The sequence below is a fragment of the Nycticebus coucang genome, chromosome 16 (genome assembly GCF_027406575.1).
Source record: "Nycticebus coucang isolate mNycCou1 chromosome 16, mNycCou1.pri, whole genome shotgun sequence".
Taxonomy (NCBI): Eukaryota; Metazoa; Chordata; class Mammalia; order Primates; family Lorisidae; genus Nycticebus; species Nycticebus coucang.
Window position 1 is genome coordinate 71,860,110 of NC_069795.1, and position 20,854 is coordinate 71,880,963.

General features: G+C 40.4%; 1 protein-coding gene, 1 long non-coding RNA gene and 2 pseudogenes across 2 annotated transcripts in view; 3 read left to right on the forward strand and 1 right to left on the reverse strand.

The window, feature by feature from the left end:
• Window positions 1–2,455: 2,455 nt before the first annotated feature.
• Window positions 2,456–2,893, reverse strand: LOC128567284 (protein cornichon homolog 1-like; annotated as a pseudogene).
• Window positions 2,894–3,561: 668 nt separating this feature from the next.
• PARP15 (poly(ADP-ribose) polymerase family member 15) overlaps window positions 3,562–20,854 on the forward strand; it is a 38,312-nt gene continuing 21,019 nt past the window's right edge. Inside the window, exons 1-3 of the mRNA XM_053564421.1 lie at window positions 3,562–3,765; window positions 17,940–18,056; window positions 19,744–19,980. Of these exons, the coding sequence (XP_053420396.1) occupies window positions 3,763–3,765; window positions 17,940–18,056; window positions 19,744–19,980 (357 nt within the window). The 5' untranslated portion in view covers window positions 3,562–3,762. The remainder of the gene's footprint in view (window positions 3,766–17,939; window positions 18,057–19,743; window positions 19,981–20,854) is intronic.
• On the forward strand, window positions 4,905–6,944 carry LOC128567285 (prefoldin subunit 6-like; annotated as a pseudogene).
• On the forward strand, window positions 8,759–17,928 carry LOC128567286 (uncharacterized). Its single transcript, XR_008374842.1, has 3 exons — window positions 8,759–10,044; window positions 10,915–11,135; window positions 16,121–17,928. It is a non-coding gene; the product is annotated as an uncharacterized LOC128567286 (long non-coding RNA).

The window sequence follows — 20,854 nt, forward strand, 5'->3', positions numbered from 1 at the left end:
GCCTGAGGCAAAGCCTTAAGATATTAACCATTTGGGAGTACAAGTCCAAGGGCAAATAAAAAGGGAAGTGAGGCAGAGTAAGATGCAGTGCAATGCTGGGCTACTGCTTCATGAGGAGCCTGATGCTGCTGACCTGGGGAATCACATTTTGAGAACCACTGGCCTAAAAAATAGAGTTTAAACTCCACAGCAAGAACATCAGATATTTCTCATTCTACTTTGCTTACTGTATGTCCCTTCCTCATCACAAAGCCCCGATAGTCCAGTCACACTAGACTATCCACTATCCACTTTTCAAAGTAGTCTGCACTTTTCATTTTCCTGTGCTTTTCTTTCTCTCTCTCCAGAGACCTAAACACCACCCACTAGGCTCCACGTCCAATACTGGGGATCAAATTGCAACATGAGATTTGGAGCCAGAGCCAAACAAAGCCAATTATAGCAGTGCTTAATAAATTTGTGTTGCCTGACCAGGTTGCTAGTAACCCAGCAGAGGAATATATGCTCCTTAAATCCAGAGAGAGAGAGAGAAACACACTTCATCCTCATTCTTCACTTAGAAATCCCCTATTTTTCATTTGATGTCTCATTCAAAAGCCACTACTACGGGAACTTTCCTTCAATCTTATCTCCAAATTACGATGAAGCACTGATTTCCCCGTTGTCCTAATACTTCGTATGTATCTCAATGCAGATGTAATATCAAAATCCACTTGCCCTGCTCTCTGCCTTGGAGGTGGTACAGGAGCTGACCCTCTAAGTACTGCGTCATCTCCCTTCTCTCACTGCTATTTGGGTTCCACAAGGGAAGGCACCAGCCAGTATTAAAGGGTAGGGGGAGACAGTGGTTGAGGTACTTATGTTCTCCTGGCTGTCTCTGTAGCCAGGGCTCTGTCCCGTGGCATTTTCTGGTGGGTATCGCTCTTACCAGGTGCCCCTCCCTTTCCCCTTCTGCCTAGATGGGAAGGCAAGGCTGGGGCTGCTTCATAAATCCTTAATTAAAATTCTCCTCAGTTGCCCATTTTGGGTATATTCTCTATATCCTGCCCAGCCCTTTTGTGATACAAATAACTGTTAATCTCTGTTTCCTTTCTTGGTCCCCTCACTTCCACCTTCACTCCAAAGAGAAGGGATCTGTGTCTACTTCATCTTTATTTATTTTTTTTTTTTGAGTCTTAATTTCAGAGTTTTGCTGTATTTTACTAAGGAAAAAGTAGGATAGTTATACAATTTCCTTTCCCATTCAGTTTTGAAAATCTATAGTACTTGTAAATTCTTAAAACACCTTTATCCAGGGCTGGGCAGGACAGATCCCTATCTGACTCCATCCATCGCAAAAAGAAAAAAGATTTTTAGAGAGAGAAGAAAATAATCTTTAAAAAAAAATACCTTACCACCATAGTAGAATAGTAAGTTCTAATAATGAAGTTCTTAATAAGCAATGGTTTACCAATAAAAACACATTCAAAATAGCTATAAATGCATTCTTTACAAGTAATTCAGCATATTTTTATGTCATGTTCACTTATGCTTAGAATTAGGGCAAGTAGATTCAGTACTCTGGTGGAAATACAGAATATCTCTCATTCATGCAATATGCAGGGATAATATTCAAGTCAAAAGGAAAAAATCCCACTCCTTTTCTTGTAAATGTGCCCATATATGATCATCGCCATGAGCAATGAAGAACCCCCTGAAGTTTCCCACGTCAGGAACACGTGCCAGCTCAGCGAAACACCTGGTATCCATAGCTGATTTACTACTAGATGTCATTTCAATAAAACCAAAAGGAGCCCTGCAAGTGTCTATAAACCAGAGTTTCCAATGCAATAAGGACAGTCAGTGATCAATGTAGTCATCCGGAGGATTGCGGCTGTTCCTTAAGGAGTGCAAGTTCAAAGGGCCAATATCAAAGGTAATTCTTTATATTAATTTATAAGTAATTCCACTTAAATTTTTTATCACAGTATAACATATGAAAATAGTTTCTCCAAAGCAAAACATGTGGAAACATTTAAAATATAAGAAGTCATTTTTTTTTGAGACAGAGTCTCACCCTGAGTAGAGTACAGTACAGTGATGTCATAGTTCACAGCAACCTCAAACTCTTGGGCTCCAGCGCTCCTCTTGCCTCAGCCTCCTGAGTAGCTGGGACTACAACTGCCTTCCACAATGCCCAGCTTTTTTTTTTTCTGTTCTATTTTTAGTAGAGACAGGGTCTTGCTGTTACTCAGGCTGGTTCCAAACTCATGAACTCAGGCAATCCTCTGCCTCAGCTTCCCAGAGTGCTAGGATTACAGGTGTAAGCCACCGCACAAGGCCCAAGAATCATTTTTTAAAGTAACTGATCAGATTTCATAGGCTGCTCTGGAAAACAGGATCTTGCTGGATAAAATCTTTTTATTTGGTGACTTTTTGCATGCACTTCACTGGACCAGTTATTCTGTGTGCTGTTCTAAGAGCTCACCAAAATATAGATCATGCCATATAGGTAGTAAAGAAAATGCTAGAAGATAGAGAGCTAGTTTGCACCATCCTTCTTTCTGATAATATGCTAGAATATCTTCATTCATAATGGTCATGGGGTCATAGAGTCCTTGTCCACTCATCACTGGTCTATTCATACACCTCCAAATATGATATGCCAAAAGGGGCACGTCGAGACTCAGTGTTAGGCACTCTGCTGCACCAAGATCATGACACAGAAGTAAGCAAGGATGAGCTACTCTGGGAGTGCAAGGGAATTCGGGGTATTACGCTGGTCTGTGGGATTCTTGTAATTAGTCTTCAGCTCATCAAATGCTATTATAACGTGCCAGATGACGAAGAAGATGAGCAGAGCGCTGAGCAGCAGCATCTGCATGCAGCAGAAGGCCTTGAATGTGAACTCCATGGCCAGGGAGGAGACAGGAGCAGCCCTGGCCCAGCTGAGCAAGGCAACCCTCAGCCCTCTAGGGAAAACCATTCACCTCCTCCAGGCCACAGTCCTCATCTTTATATTCTTCACACTTGATCTTAGCCAAAAGGCCGAGAAGTGATCATCTTTATAATCTTAACACAGTGTCAAGCAGATCAAGGATGTTCCATGTAGGTTGGTTAAATTAAAATAATGTCAGGTCAGAGAGCAACTTGATTACAGCCCTGTCTTGTAGGGCCCAGAGAATGACCCAGTGTATTATTCTGAAAATGGGTGTGTAGCGTGTGATAATGGAATGCCCAGCAGAAAAGGAAACTAATTCTGTGCCAAGCATTCTACGGACTCTATCTCGCTTAATCCCTCAATACTATGAAGTAGTTATGGCTGTGTTTTTTGCACAAATTCAATTGACTGAGTTAATAAATTGCAGAGCCCAATACTGTGACCTGCAATTTCTCTGGCAATAACACTTGTCCCAAAAGAGCAATAATTTTGAGGCAGCTGTTTGCAACTTCCAGGACAAGGACCCACCCAACCTTTAGCAGAAGCAGTTTTCACAGAAAAGAAAGCGAAAGAAGCTCAAGGCCTAATAAGTCTGCTGGGTGGGGCGGCCCTGGCAGTCCCAGGGAACTAGCAGAGCGGGGGTGGGGTGGGGGCGGGTGGCTATGCCTGGCTTCTTCCTGCCGTGGGTCTAAGAGTTGGGGGCCTCAGGCCCCCAGACGAACTTCCACACCGAGTTACAGAGTTGCAGGCGCACCTCCAGAGCCAGACGAGATCGCGAGGCCGGGAGTGTGAGGGCCGCCAGGAGCCAGGGAGATCCTTCCTGGCGCTCTTCCTCCGGGAGGATGGTGAGAGGAGTGAGGGCGGTACCAGGAGGGGGTGACCCGGCTGCCCCGCCAGGCTCCAAGGTGCCAGCGAGACGCTGCAGCCGGAGCGGGCGCGGTGATCCCAGGCCGGGCACAGCGCTTCTAGGGAGCGCCGAACACGCTGACTCGGGGCTGCCTGTCCAGAAAGAGAGTGCTGCGTTGGGCATCGTTTTCCAAAGCAGTTTTGGTCTTTTTTCCCCTCTCAAAGTTTAAAAGTTGTCTCAGTTAGATGGATCTACTTTTTTAAGAAAAGTTTTAAAGTTCTTTGTAAATTTGAGATATTTATTAGTCCTTTATCTGTGATATGTGTTATGAATATTTCCTTCTAGTTTTGGATATGGTGGCTTTCTTCGGCACGCAAACGGTTTTATTTTATATAGGAAAATTCACAAGTCTTTTATTTTATTACATCTTCATATGACATATTTTAATATATAACTTTACTCATACTTTGCCCTACACCCATGTTATAGAAAAGTTCACTCATGCTTTCTTCTAGTCCTTGTACTGATTTTTTTTTTATATATTTAAATCTCTAATACATTTAGAGTTTGTTCTTGTGTATGGTTTGAGGAATGGATCTAATTTTAACTTTTTTCCAAATGGGTATCAGTTGTCCCAATGCGATTTATTAAAAGCGTTATCACTGCCCCAGTAACTTGAAACAGGTACGTAGTTAGGCTCTTTCTGGACCTTCTGTTTTATTCTATCCACCTATTTATTTCATCCCCTTTAGAGAGACTTTGTAGTATTTTATTGTTTTTTTTTTTTTTTGTTTGGAGACAGAGTCTCACTCTATTACCCAGGCTGAAGTGCCCTAGTGAAGTGTTTTTAATTTTTTATTTTGTACAGACAGGGTCTCACTGTTGCCTTGGGCAGTGTCTAACTGCTGGCCTCAAGTGACACTCCCACCTTGGCTGCCCAAAATGCTGGGATTGCAGGCTGAGCCAGTGGGACCTGCAGGATGCCTGGGATGTCAGAGCTTGTACCCCTAGAGTGCTCCCGTATCAGTGTTTTCCTAGCTATTCTTTTTTTGTTTTTCCTTTTGACCTCTTCTGATTTATGGTCAGTGTTAAGAAAGCTCATTGGAATTTTTATTGGGATCACATTAAATTTATAAATTCAATTACAGAGACCTGACACCTTGAGGTGGTGTTGAGATGTTCTAACCAAAACAAAGGATGTGGATTAACACTAAAGGGAGGATGTGGGCTTCATCCTGCCATGGCTGAGCTGATCCAGAAGAAGCTGCAGGGAGAAGTGGAGAAATATCAACAGCTACAGAAGGACTTGAGTAAATCCATGTCAGGGAGGCAGAAGCCTGAGGCACAACTAACAGAAAATAATATCGTGAAGGAGGAACTGGCCTTGCTGGATGAGTCCAACATGGTCTTTAAACTTCTGGGTTCTGTGCTGGCCAAACAGGCGCTGCCCGGGCCACAGTGGGGAAGAGGCTGGACCATCTCACAGCTGAAATTAAGTGATATGAATCCCAGCTCCCGGACCTTGAAGGGCAGTCAGAGCAACAGAGGGAAACCCTTGCTTAGCTGCAGCAGGAGTTCCAGCAGGCCTAGGCAACAAAGGCAGGGGCTCCTGGGAAGGCCTGACCCCATGGTTGTGGGGAAGGGGAGAGAATGAGGCAGCTCTAGGATCTATACTGTAGGTAATAAGATGTAAGAATACCTGGCTTTGTTTTCTGACAAGCCACTTGTATCTTAACTGTCTCCATTCAGCTCTCTAGCCCCTTCCACCTTATACATACTGTACCTATGTTAAACTGGAATCTCTCTGTGCCATGGTAATCTTTTCTGTCTTGAAACTGAACTCTTAAACCTGTTTGTTACCTAACTCTCCCTTATCTTGGTTGGCATGACCAAAAATGACATTTAGGAAACCCAAAAATGACATTTATAATATAGCATGTTGTTAGGAATGCCAGCTTAATTAAGGAACTCACAATTTTCTAAAAAACAAAACAAACAAACAAACAAACAAAACAAAGGGCAGGGGCCAGGCGTGGTGGCTCACGCCTGTAATCCTAGCACTCTGGGAGGCCAAGGCGGGTGGTTGGCCTGAGTTTAAGAGTTCAAGACCAGCCTGAGCAAGAACAAGACCCCATCTCAAAAATTAGCCAGGCGCCTGTAGTCTCAGTTACTCAGGAGGCTAAGGCAAGAGAATCACTTGAGCCCAGGAGTTTGAGGTTGCTGTGAGCTATGACACCAGGGCACTCTACCCAGGGTGACAAAGTGAGATTGTCGGGAGGTGGAAGGTTGGAGGAAACAAAGGATGCCTTATCTTTACATAAAAATTAAGCTATAATTTATATACAACAAATTCATACTTTTTAGTGTACATTTCTCTGAGTTTTGACAAATGTATACCACCACAAGGAAGATATGAAAGAGTTTGATCACCTCCTAAAATTCCTACTTGTCCTGTTGTTACTAACCCCTTCACTAGTGAATTCCTGGCAGCCCCTGGTCAGATTTGGTCTCCATAGTTGCAGAACATTAAACTGTGTAATGAAATCATACAGTATCTAATATTTTGAGTCTTAGATATCACTAGTTTTCTATTGCTTTCTAAATAAATTCCATTGCGGCCAGAGACAGTATTTTCTATTATTTGAATCCATTAAAATTGTTTTATTACTATTTGTTTTAGGAACAGAATATGGTCTATCTTGGTAAATTCCCATGCACACTTCAAAACAAAGTGTGTTCTCTTATTGGGTAGGATATTCCATAAATATGTATGAATGTTGAGGATTATTACTATGTATGAATGTTGAGGATATGTATGAATGTTGAGGATTATTACTATGTATAAATGTTGAGGATTATTATTTCCTCTTGATGAGCTGATCCATTTGTCATCATGAAGTGACATTCTTGGCCTTTGTAATATTTATACTAAAATCTACCAGGTTTCTTTGTTATTTATTTATTTTTTGAGGTAGGATCTTGCTCTGTTGCCCAGGCCAGAGTGCAGTGGTGTCATCGTACCTTACTGCAACCTCTGTCTCCAGGCTTGAGTGTTCCTCCTGCCTCTGCCTCCTAGCATCCTGCCTCAGCCTTCAAGTAGCTGGGACTATGGGTGCCCACCACCACACCTGAATAATTTTTACATTTTTTGTAGAGGTGGGGTCTCACCCTTGTTGAGGTTGGTCTTGAACTTCTAGCCTCAACCAATCTTCTTGCCTTGTAGTCTCAGAGTGCTAGGATTATAGGCGTGAGCCACCGCACCTGGCCCCTTTTCTTTTAATTTTGAGAAATTGTGATAAAGTACATATAACATCAGATTTACCATCTTAACCGTTTTTAAAATTTTTTTTATTTTTTTTATGGTTGAGGATTCATTGAGGGTACAAGAAACATCTTAACCATTTTTAAGTGTAGAGTTCATTAGTATTAAGTATGTTTACATTGTTGTGCAACGAATCTCCAGAACTTTTTCATCTTGCAAAACTGAAATAGTACATTATTTGTATTTTCATGACTAACTTATTTCACTTAATGTAATATCTTCAAAGTTTATCTATTTTATAGTGTGTGTCAGAATTTCCTTACTTTTTAAGGCTGAATAATATTCCATGGTATGTATACACCACTTTTTATTTATTCATTCACCCAGGGATGGACATTGGGTTGCTTCCACCTTTCAGCTACTATAGATAATGCTGCTGTGAATATTTGTTGTCTCCATCACCTTGGACTGCTGTGACAAATGTCAGAGACTGGATAGCTTAAACAATAAACATTTATTTCTCATATAGAGGCTAGAAGTCTGAGATCTTGGTACCAGCCTGGTCAGGTTCTTAGCACAGACTGTCTTCCTGGTTTGTAGATAACCGCTACTGGCTATGTCCTCACATGGCAGAGAGAGAGAGAGAGCTCTGGTCTCTTATCTTCTTATAAGAAAATTAATCCCATCACAGGGCCTCTGCCCTTCTGACGTCATCTAAACACAATTATCTGCAAAGACTCCAGATTCAATCAGAATATCTCATTGTGGTTTTGATTTGCATTTTCTTTTTTTTTTGTAATTTTTTTTTTTTTTTTTTTTTTTGTAGAGACAGAGTCTCACTTTATGGCCCTCGGTAGAGTGCCGTGGCCTCACACAGCTCACAGCAACCTCCAACTCCTGGGCTTCAGCGATTCTCTTGCCTCAGCCTCCCGAGTAGCTGGGACCACAGGCGCCCGCCACAACGCCCGGCTATGATTTGCATTTTCTTAATGACTAATTAGACATTCAGAACTTTTAATACCTTAATTAACCATTTATATGTCTTCTTTTAAGAAATGTCTATTTATATCCATTGCTGATTTTTAAATTAGATTACTTGGTTTTTCATTGTTTTTTTTTTTTTTTTGTAGAGACAGAGTCTCACTTTATGGCCCTCGGTAGAGTGCCATGGCATCACACAGCTCACAGCAACCTCCACAGCAACCTCCAACTCCTGGGCTTAAGCGATTCTCTTGCCTCAGCCTCCCGAGTAGCTGGGACTACAGGCATCCGCCACAACGCCCAGCTGTTTTTTGGTTGCAGTTCAGCCGGGGCTGGGTTTGAACCCACCACCCTCGGTATATGGGGCCGGCGCCTTACTGACTGAGCCACAGGCACCGCCCATAGATTACTTGGTTTTTCATTGTTGAGTTGTAAGAGTTCTTTGCATATTCTATATACAAATCATCAGGTATATGATTTTCTCCTATTTTTGTGGGAGAAAATACCAACACAGCCCCGGCCAAACTGCAACCAAAAAATAGCCGGGCGTTGTGGCGGGCGCCTGTAGTCCCAGCTACTCGGGAGGCTGAGGCAAGAGAATTGCGTAAGCCCAAGAGTTAGAGGTTGCTGTGAGCAGTGTGACGCCACGGCACTCTACCGAGGGCGGTACAGTGAGACTCTGTCTCTACAAAAAAAAAAAAAAAAGGAAAGAAAATACCACTTTGTTGATGGTATTGTTTTTATTTTCAATTCTTTCAACATGTGGTTGTATTTGTAAAGAATAACTTTTTCTGTAACTTTTTCATTTCTATATTTATCCTCATTTCTTTTCCTCACCTTATTTTGATGACCAGGAAAAGTTCCAGAATTCCAAATAATATATTGAAGGAAGCGATGACAACATATATCTGATTTTTGTTTTATTTTTGGTTTTTACTGCTCCTTAGAAGAGTGATGCCCATGGTTTCTTCACTGTGAATACTCTTGAGTTCTGAGTCCAAAATAAGATGCTTTTTTTTTTCTTTGAGACAGAGTACCACTCTGTTGTCCCAGCGGGTAATGGTGTCATCGCTCACGACAATCTCAAACTTCTAGGCATAAGCACATGCTACGATGTCTGGCTAATTTTTCCATTTTTTATAGAGGTGTGTTTTCACCCTTGCTCTTGAAGCTGTTCCCAAACTTCTGACCTCAAGTGATCTTCTTGCTTTGGCCTCCTGAAGTGCTAGGATTACAGGCCAGACCCCTTATGAGACTTTATCATGCTAAGGGAAGTCCCTTTATTTCTCTCTCAAAGATAAAAAAAAGAAAAAAACGACAACGAAAAGTCTCTATTCTCCCCTTCATTTGTGATGAATCTACTAGTACCCAGTCTTCTTGTGAATGTGAAGCATTTCTGTATTTGGTTACATCTGGAGATTGCTCTTTCATTATGCAGTCACTTCTTTCTTGTCAGTAACAACTTGTAGCTCTATTAATTTAGATCAGTGAATGAGCACCATCATTCACTGTCATGTTTGTGACTTTCCCCCTATGAGTTGCTGAGTAAATCTGACTTAACCAAGTAAAATGTTTAGCTTTATGTAATCAATTTAGCCAAAGAGATACTATTTTCCTTGTCATTTAAAAAGAAATAAGGCAATCAGCAAAATCTGTTTTCTTCTAAGGTATTTAATACAGAAAGTAATATAAAGATGAAAGCCTTTCAAATCTCAAATTTGATCTAAAAACTAACATCTTGAGTGTTTCTTCCTAAAAATCAGTAAGTTGGAAGACCTTGGTACAAAAATACTACTTCTCAGCAGAATGGATATAATGGAAGAAATGGAAGTGAATGAAATAAATGAATTTGCTAAAGACCTTTCACAAGCCTCTCTTTTCAATGCATTCCACAACATCCAAGACATCAGGATTGAGAACATGCGATCTTTGCTCATAAAGTCTTTTACTGGCCTATCCAAAGCCAGTGTGACTTCAGGGTGGAAGTAATAGCCAATATTAAAGTTGCTGTCATCACTTTTCTCAAAAATACTGGTAAGGCAGACAATAGCTTGTGACTTTTCATTTTCAAATTATGGTAACATCCTACTTTGATTCTAGGCATCTAACCATGGGTCTTCTTTAAAAGTTGCGCTCTTTCTAACTCCCAGTAAGAGAGAGCTGTGAGGGAATATGCAGAATTACTTCTGCTACTGCTGGTAGCTACCATTTATCTAGCCCTTGCTCTCTGCCAGGCACTGTGCTAAACTTTTTACTTATCTTATAACACATAGCTCTCTGAGATAGGTGATTATGTCTATTTTACAGATGAAGAAATTGGGGCTTAGCAAGGATTAAGTAACTTGCTCGCAGTCACTAGTAAGTTGATTCAGATTTCCAAAGTAGACATCCTGACTTCTGAGCGTATTTTCTTAACCACTATACATGTCTTCTCAAATTTCCATTGAGTTTTAATAGTAATAAGACTTCATTTTCAACATAATGGTATGTCCTAATAGTGATCAAGGTATGATGACATGTATAAGGGGGACAGAGAGAAATTGGATTTAGCAAACCATATTGTATTTTTTTCTTTTAACAATATTATATTATAATCATTATTACTATCATCAGATTACAGAGTGGCTGCTCACACTTGATTACATTTGGAGAGGTTGTTTGATCCTTGTTCCCCAAATGATCTCAAACTAGAGATAATTATTGAAGATAGCTGTGCATTCAGCATAAGCAATGTATGTCAGATCAAAACTAACATTGTGAAATCTAACTTTACATAGAAACTTAGCATATAAATTCTTCATTCTTATTTATAGCCTAAAAATCAATTGCTTTTAAAAATCTATTTTCTTTTCATATGAAATAAAATTATGGTGCCAACAAACAGATTTTTTTTGTATATTTCAGCACAGTTGTTAATGTTTGTAATGGACTCTATAAAGTTCGGCAACTCCAGATTTTCCCAGAACTTCTGGAATTCACAAGAAACCACTGAGACTGATAATATGCCACTTGATATTGAAAATAATTATGTAACAATTTTCTTTGAAAAATACCAAAAAAGAAGAAGGATGTCCAGTATTTCCTAGAGGAGAGTTCAGTCCTTGTTGAATTTTCTGACTATAAAGGTAACTATGATTTCTCTTGCTTCTCTTTTTGTTCTTTTTTAAAAATATATATATGTATATATATAATAATATAAATAAATAGCTTTATCTCTTCTTTATTGATGCCAAAATGATGATTAACCATTTGATGCATAAATGAAGTCAGATTAGTAGTTACATAGATGATTAGGAAACCCATCAAAGCTACCACATTCTTATTGGATGTGGTATGTGCTATGAATTAACTCAAGCTTTGAACGTGTCTCTGTGGAAATCTAGCTAAAACAATTTTTGTTGTTGTTTGTTGTTGTAGTAACAAAAATAAACAACTAAAAACTTTGCTTGATCTCAATTTCCATGTAGCTACTACTGCATTTCTTTGCTTCCCTTTGCAAAAAAATTTCTTTCTTTCTTTCTTTCTTTTTTTTTTTTTTGCTTTTAGACAAGAGTCGTCTCACTCTGTCTCTACTCACCCTGATTAGAGTGCTGTAGTATCAGCCAGCTCACAGCAACCTCGAACTCAAACTTTTGGACTCAAGTAATTCTTGGCCTCGGCCTCTAGAGTAGCTGAGACTACAGGCATGTACCACTAAGCCTGGATAATTTTTCTGTTTTTAGGAGATAAATTTTTCTGTTTTTCACTCTTGCTCAGGCTGATCTCTAAACTCCTAAGCTCAAGCAATCCTCTTGCCTCAGCCTCCCAGAGTGCTAGGATTATATGCAAGAGCCCCTGGGCCTGGCTGCAATAAAATTTCTTAATCAAGTTTCCCATGCTCATCCCTATTTCCTCTCATTCTTTCCTAAATCCATTCTATACAGGCTTTTATCTCTAGCAATCCACCAAAGCTATTCTGGCCAAGGTCAGGAGTAACCTCCATGTTGCTCAACTCAATAGCCACCTTTCAGTGCACATTTTTACTTGATGTCTTAGTAATATTTGGCACAGCTGGTGGCTCCCTCCTCCTAGATACTGTTCCTTCACTTGCTGTTAGGACTCCTCACTTTGGGTTTTTCCTATCTCCATGGCTTCTCATTCTTACTCTTCTTCTCTTGGTCATCTTCTTTTCCCCCTGTTTTTAGTGTAGGACTCAGTCGATGGTTTTCTCTTTTTTATCTTTACTCAGTCCCTTGGGGATCTAATGGATTTAAATATTGTCTGTGTACCCATGACTGTCAATGTCTACGTCCAGCCAAGACTCTCTCCTGAACTCCAGTGTCTACGCTTGCTGTCTAGATGGCTTCCTTATTTGGGTATCTAAGAGCATTTGACATAAATATAACATGTCCAAAATGAACTTCTCCTGATCATCCAGCCTTACCCACAGGCTTTCCCAATCTCAGTTGGTAGCCTCATCCTCCTGGTTGCTTGGGCCAAAACGCAAAAGTCATCTCCACTCTTCCCTTTCTCTCATATCCCATATCCAGACCTTTAAGAAATCCTGTTCACCTGCAAGATAGATTCAGAATCTGATCCTTTCTCAAAGAGCACGTTAAGCATTTGGAAAATTAATGAACCATTTTAAAGACAGACTTAATTGTGCCACTGAGTAACTTATTATAGCTTGGATAATATGACCAAATAAATACGATTCTAATGGTGATACCTCAGCTGCACATCTCCTCCCCATTGTGATCCTGAGGGAGGTGGTAAAGCCAAAAAGTATCCCTGAAACTATAGACAGGGATAGAAGACGAGGGGGGAAAGTCAGTGAGCTCGAGAGGAGAGAAGCACAGATCATATGTTTGTCCTCACACAGGTTCAATGGAAACCAGTCAGGCAGGAGAGCCAAAAATTGAGAGGCTATCTAGAGAGAAAAGGAGCTTAACTTCCAATAATGGTGTCTTAGTCTGTTCAGGCTGCTATACCAAAATTCCTTAGACTCGGTAATTTCTAAACAAGGGAAACTTATTGCTCACAGTTCTGGAAACTGGTTTTGGTGTCAGCAGACACAGGGGCTGGCAAGGGATTATTTTCTGCTCCAAAGATGCCTTCTTGCTGCACCTTCACAGGAAAGAGGTGAAGAAGGCTCCCATGAGTCTTTTTCTTAAGGGCATTAATCCCACTCTGGAGGGGAGAGCTCTGTGACCTAATCACCTCTTCATACCACCACAATAGCCGTTCGGTCTCAACGTGAATTTTGGAGGGACACAAACATTCAGACAGTAGCAAGTGGTTTAAAAAGCTGAAAACCTTAATGCTAGGGCAAACTCCATTCTGGTGTTTATGACCGAAATATTTGATTCTTAATACAGCAATGAATTGGTATCACTGGGAAATTTTAATTGATACTTTATGAGAGGACAGATGTTGAGGACTGATATCTTTCTCTTACCAGACTTCTACATTTAAAACTGTAGATCCTGGTTGGGCGCCCGTAGCACAGTGGTTAGGGTGGAAGCCACATAACACCAAGGGTGGTAAGTTTGAACGTGGCCTAGGCCAGCTAAACAAACAATGACAACTGCAACAAGAAATAGCCAGGCATTGTGGCGGGCGCCTGTAGTCCCAGCTACTTGGGAGGCTGAGGCAAGAGAATCACTTAAGCCCAAGAGTTCGAGGTTGCTGTGAGCTGTGATGCCCCAGCATTCTACTGAAGATGACATAGTGAGACTCTGTCTCAAAAAAAAAAAAAAAAAAAATAGTAGATCCTTAGGACTAATACAACCTCCCCAACATGCAGAATTGGAAGGCCCCTTCTGTCTCACGCACTTGTCACCTAGTTCTTACTGCTGCTATTGACATCTGAAGACCCATAAAGAAAAAATTTTTTTTATCATGGTTATACTCTGGTAAATAGTTAATATTTAAGCACAGTCAATATTTCTGTGGATGACATGTTTGAGTTGGGTTGTCTGGGAGCCTCAATCTGCAATTTAGCCATTAGAGAAGTGAAGAAACCAGAAGGTGAGGCAGAGTGATATAGAGTGCAATGCAGCATTTTATAAATATTTTTAAACCTCAGTGCACCACAAAGATGCATTTTACATCCCAACCAATCTCATGCCTTCTATGAAAATGAAAGTGTTTGTTGTAATTTGTAAAAATAAGTTTTGTAACAATATATGCATTTCTTGCTAAGAAACTGATGCAATTTGTATTCTGTTTGGTAGACAAGATTATATATACCACACGGACATATGTATACACAGCTTTCCCTTGGTATCTGTGGGGAATTCTTCCAGGACCCCTTGAGGATACCAAAGCTCAGAGATGAAAAGTCTCTTACACAAAATGACATAGTATTTGCATATAACTTATGTACATCCTCTTGTATACTTTAAATTATCTCTAGATTACTCATAATACCTAACCAGTATAAATGCTCTCAAATAGTTATTCTGCTATATTTTTGTATATATCTCTTTTTTACTTTTCCCCCCTGATATTCTTGATCCATGGTTTGAATCCACATATGGGGAGCCCACAATTACAGAGGGCTAGCCATATATGCATATCGTTACAATTTTTTGTTAAGACCCTTAAAATTTATACTTCTGGCACAGAGGCTAGGAGTGGGCTTTCAAGCAATGATTTTTCTGGAAAAAATGGTTAGGGTGTGGGGGTTTTAGCCTTATCTTCACTATGTCCACCAGCCTGCTTTCTCAAACCATTCTAAGTAAGCATATAATTTATATTACTTTTTTATTGCTGCATAATGAATTTAAGTGTTTGCAATAACAAATGTTTATTTCCTCACATATTCTGTGGGTCAGGAATTTGGGAGCTGCTTAGCTGGGGGGATTCTTGCTCAGGTCTCTCATGAGGTGGTGATCCAGATGGTTGAATCTACAGCCACCTGTAGGCGTGACCGGGATTGGAGGGTAGTGCTTCCAAGTTGTGGCAGCTGCCAGATTCCCCAATTTCTTGCCACAAGGGCCTCTCCATAGGGCTGTTCATGACATGGTTGCTGGCTGACCCCAAAGTGAGTTATCCAAGAGAAGGCGGGAGAGACAAAGAGCCAGCAAACCTAAAGCTGCAGTGCCTTTTATAACCCAGCCTCAGAAGTGACACAGCATCACTCTTTCATATTCTTTTTAATTTTTTTTTCACTCTGTTGCCCCAGGCTAGAGTGTGGTGGCATCAGCATAGCTCACAGCAACCTCAAACTCCTGGGTTTAAACAATCCTCCAGCCTCAGCCTCCTGAGTCGCTGGGACTATAGGTGCCCACCACGACACCTGGCTAATTGTCTTTATTTTTAGTAGAGATGGGATCTCGCTCTTGCTCAGGCTGGTCTGAAACGCTTGAGCTCAAGAGATCCTCCTGCCTCAGCCTCCCAATGTGTTAGGATTACAGGCATGAGCCACTGTGCTTGGCTACACTCTGTCATAGTCTATGAGACTCACAGCAACTCTGATGTGCTATGGAAGGAAACTATGCAAAGGCTTAATGACCAGGAGGTAGGGATCTTTGAGAGAAATCTTACTTACACAATCCAAGAAACTGCCTTCATCACCCTCTCCTTCTGCATTGTCACACATAAGCCTGCTATGTAGAAAGTCTAGAGCACCACTGGCTATTAGAATTCCAAATGTATGGATTTAGACTCTTGTAGAGTGTACTAGAGTTTACTAGAGACAGTGAGACTGTCTCAAAATAACTAACTAGTGTCTTTACTTCTAATAGGTTATTTTAAATTGCTTGTGTTTTATTGTTTGTATTTATTGAATCACAAAGGGCAAGACATTTTCAGGAAAAAAAACTACCTTTCCAATTTTCCAATGACTATCCATGGAAAAATTAGATTAATGTGACAAAACTTTACTGCAAAATGAATGCAAATGGAAGAAATATTCTGTTAGGTTGGGATTACCTCCATTGCCTTTTTGAATGTCCCATCTTTCATTGAACTGTTGACAGCAGCACCATTTTAGAAAGACAGTCTGTGTTTCAGAGTCTCATTAGTATCGGGATTTCTTTATGTGCCAAAGGTATCTTTTACTCTTTGAAATATCACCATCTGATTTTGCCTGAATGACGTGAGTCCCGTATTTTTATTTTTTTAGTGATGGATACCTACTTGGCTAAAAATCTTGTCTTCAGTGAAAGATATCTCTGCTCCCATGTTGTAAGTCTTTGGGCACAGCCTAGTATGGAAGGGAGAAGCCCCTGAGAAAGTTGCTGGCACCATTCCTGGTGTCCCTGGATCCGCACATGTGGATGTTCATGCAGAAGAAACATCACCTGATTGGAATGAAAAATTATAAAGAGGGAAGTTGTCGCTGTGAGGTAACATGACCACAAGTCAGCTGTAAGGGGACAGAGGTAACACTCAGGTCTGCAGCCACCGAACTCACTCAAAGAAGACTGAAAAATCAGTGTCATCAAACCTGGGAGAAGATGTTCCTAAAAAATTCTCCTTCATCATATTTAAATATCAAGTCACCAAATTGAATGTGATGTACGGGAGGACATAAAAAATAGCACAGGGGATGATAAAATTTTGATTGGGTTTGATATATTTAAGGAGCTGGTCTTAATATCGGTTGTTTGGAAGATGTGAAAATTATAACACAAAGACATTAATAGAAAGTACCAACCAAAACATTGAAAAGATAATCAGGGAATGTGCTGATTCATTTGGAAGGTTTTCTGGTCTTCACAAAGTGGGACATCATTGATATTGCTTTCACCCAACATACCAAACTGCATGCAGGAGGGTGTGAAGTGAAGAATGAAATTCCTGAACAAGGGAAAAGGATTGCCCAGAAATCTGTTCCCAAAGACAGTGAAAAATTCTCTGAGACAATTTTAAGCAAAGAAAATTTATATCCTTTTCGAGTTAGCCACATAATAGAAAATAGGTTTTATTTCATGCATTATATGTGATCAAATGATAGTCATTGCCTGGAGCTCTGTGTTGAGGAAGATTCTGAAACTGTATTTGGATTGATTGAAAAAAAAGTTCTGATACCAATTAGTAATGTCTGTCACAGGTGCTATAAAAAATATGTGCCATGTTTTTACCATTCATTGGCATGGGAAATCCCATGAGGTAGATCAGCTCACATTCTGTGAAAAGCAGAGCTGAGTTGGGTGTGAAGAGACCAGATTCAAGTATTGTGTCTTCTGTTAGTTAGTAGTTTGACTTTGTGACTTCATCACACGGGTTTCATTTTCAGGACAATGAAGTTTCTAAATTGGATGATCTGTGATGACCCTTTAAATTCTAAAATTCTGTGACTGATTAATAGTCAAACTTCAAATGTGTTATTGTGGAGAGGGTGCAGGGATTGTGTCTTAGTTTGTGTTTCCCCAGAAGGGGACCTAGAGATAGGATTGGAGTGTGAATGATTGAAATGGAAAAGTAAAGGAAACTTTGGGTACATTATCAAATTAGCTCCCTCTCAATCCCACTGAGGAAACTCCAAGTCAATCTATTTGGGAGGCAAGGTTGCTGGGGTGTTTTTATACCAGCTCCTGCCAATCATTGAATGAGGGCTGGTGATGGGGCAGATGGGCTAATTTGCCTGTGTTTCCTCTCTACTATGCCAGTGAGCACTAACGAAAGTCCCCAGGCAAGAAGTACAGATGGAAATGTGTATAGGGTGTGCTTAAGTAGTAAGGGCTGGGGGATATGGACAGGGTCTGCTATGCCAGCATTCTTGGAGAAATAAAGTAAAAGAGCTCATTGGCATTTGGTATTAAATACAATTGATACTTAAACATTAATATAAGGAATTATCTCCTTTTGGATCTCAGAGCTGAGGTATGAGTTGAATAAAGGAAATTTGTAAAATCTACTAGTTATTTTCTGTTTAGCCCCCTACAAGGAGAGTCTTCAGATAGGCACTGCCTAGTAATGCTTTTCTGTTTTCTCCACAGTCAAGGAACTATTTCAGCAAGAAAGATTATCTTCCAAACAGAAATGTTCTAGCTTCCACCCAAACCCTTGAAGGTCTGACCCTCAAATTGATAAGTGGAGATGTTCAGTTTGTCAGGGTAGGTGGTACTATTTAGTAAATCCACCAAGGAACAATCGTTCTAATTAGGTTTAGGGTCAAAGATTTAGGTAATGTATATTTGAGAAGTTGAATCCACCTGAAGTTCATTCAGGGATATATTTAACATCCTCTGTGTATTCTTTCACGTGTACCCATGTGGAGGGGTCTGAGTTTCATCTCTAACCAGTGTGTCCAAATACACTTGTTTTGTTTCTCTATGACTGTTCTTGACATACTTTCAACCCAGGTTTGTTTTTCTCTCTGCCTCCCATCAACATTAATGAGGAAGACATATATGCCACACTATAAAGTCACCCTTCACAAACATCCCATTGCTCCTGCCTCGGCATTTTCCAGAGACACAGGGAGAATAAGGAAGGATAAAGATTACTGTTTAGGTGCTAAATCCTCAACTTGGCTACTGCCTATGGGTTCTTTCCTATCACTTCCTTTTCCCTGGAATCACCAGTTAGCAAGAGACAGGCCCTAAAGTCCATTATAGTTGATATCCATAATACTTCATCCTGGCTGCAGATCAGAATCATCTGGGAAACTTTTTAAAAATATAGATGCCCAGGCCCCACCCTAGAGTTCCTGACTTTAATTGGTCAGATCTGTGGTGTAGTTGACAGTAGTTTTTGAAAGCATTCCAGGAGATTCTATCATGTAGCTAGGGCTGAGATTCACTGCTGTGGATGCTTCTTCAGAATTCTGCAGCCCTCAAATTTGGACACTTGATATTTACCTTCAGGTGGCACACATTCCGACTAATGGAAGGAGAGCCCTCCTCGGAATTTCAGGATTCTTCTGGATTATGAGCCACTGAAAATACTTGTTGCTTTTGCTATAGCTCATGATATGGCAGAGGAGAGGGAGCCCACTGCTTCCTTCATTTTTCTCTAGCCAAGAGTCCTTAGATTCCACGCCACTCCTGTCCACATGATCAGAGCACTTACTTCCTCGCTCCAAGTCAAATTACCAGGGAATCAAAGGTTGTCAGTGAACACAAAATCTGAGTAAGAGGAGTTTAAGGAATTAAATATAGAACATCAAATGGTATCAGGCTATGGGACAGCCTCTGCACACTGGACAGCTGGATGCCTCTGGACAGGCTAGAATGGACACTACCTTCCTTCACCTTAGTGACTTCCCTTTGTCCAGACCATAAGGGCTGACCAGACCCCCCTTTAGATAGGCCCAATCTGTCTTTAGGTATGTTATTATGTTAAATTAAAAACAATTATTTTCAGTTTCTGCCATCATAAAAGCGATTCTCACTTCCCACCTCTCTCAATCTTTCTATGTTTCTATTCAATCTGTTTCTGTCTTTCCCTTTCTGTCTCTGCCTTTCATTCCCACTTTCCTTTTTTCTCCGTCTCTGTCTTTCACTCTTTGTCTCTGTCTCTGGTCTCCATTTCACTCATTTTCATAGCTCTATTCTGACCAACTAGGTGTTGATTTGACAGTAGTGGTTAGTATATTTCCTTAATTTCTGAGTTTCAGGAGTCACCTTGTTACGGTGTCTAAGTCCTGACAACGTCATAAACTCCTTGAGGGCAGGGCTGGCATGTTAGCGTGAAAGGCAAACATGTCTTGTGCATTACTCCATATTGCTTAGCAAAGTCACAGGTGCTCAATCGTTACGTACTGGTTCAATCTCTAACAAACATCGTGTTTTCATTAAGGCTGACGTCATTGTCAACACTGTTCCCACGGATCTTCAGCTTGGAGGAGGACCACTATCTCTGGCTCTTTTGAAGAAAGCTGGTCCACATCTCCAGAAGGAGTTAAATGCCACCACACAGCAAACAAACGAGAAAGTGGGTAGTATGTTCATGACAAGCGGCTGCGATCTAGACTGCAATGCAGTACTCCACGTCGTGGCTCCAAGCTGGAAAAAAGGAGCAGGGGCTTCTGAGCAGGTAGAGAAAGCCTTAGTACTTCACCTCCTTTGGTAGCTTTGGGAATTTCTTTCTGGCATGGTTCTCAACTAAGGTAATTTTGCCACACAGGCTTGTTACGACTGCTACTGGTGCCTAGTAGATAGAGGCCAGGGATGCTGCAAGACATCCTACAATGTGCACGCCAGCCCCCGTCAACAAAGAAATATTTGGCCTAGGTTGACCTAGTATTGATTGAACCCAGGCTATTTATTGAAATCTTTGCTACATTTCATGGAGATTCCATCACAACTATCTGCAATTTCATAGTAATTGACCCTTGGAAGTAGTAACGGCCATTGGGCTTTTCCGGGACTGGTATCTAAAAAGTAATGTATTCATCCTTCAGGACAACAAAGACATGCACCCTGAGTTGCAGTGAAGAATAAAAGAGAGTCATGGCCCTTGTTGTTGTTGTTTTTTTGATTGTTTGTTTGTTTTGTTTTTATTGTTGGGGATTCATTGAGGGTACACAGAAGCAGGTTACATTGATTGCATTCGTTAGATAAGGACCCTCTTACAACTGTTTTGTTAACATAATTCTCACCTTCACTCTTTGTCTAACCTCCCAACTTTATATTTACAGAATATAAAAAATAGGTTTATGCTGTAGAAAGTACAGAAAAGTATAAAAAGAAGGTGAAAATCATAATATCAGTCACCAATAGATAATTTTGGTTAACATTTTATGTATTTCCTTCAAGTCAATTTTATACATAATTATTTCTTAATTGAGATTCTCTTTCAAACATTTTTTAATTCTGCTTTTTTTCTTAAAGATTGTTCTCATGTCAAAACTCTTCATGAGCATCACTTTTAGTTTCATTGAGTTTCCATTGTTCATGTAATCATTCCC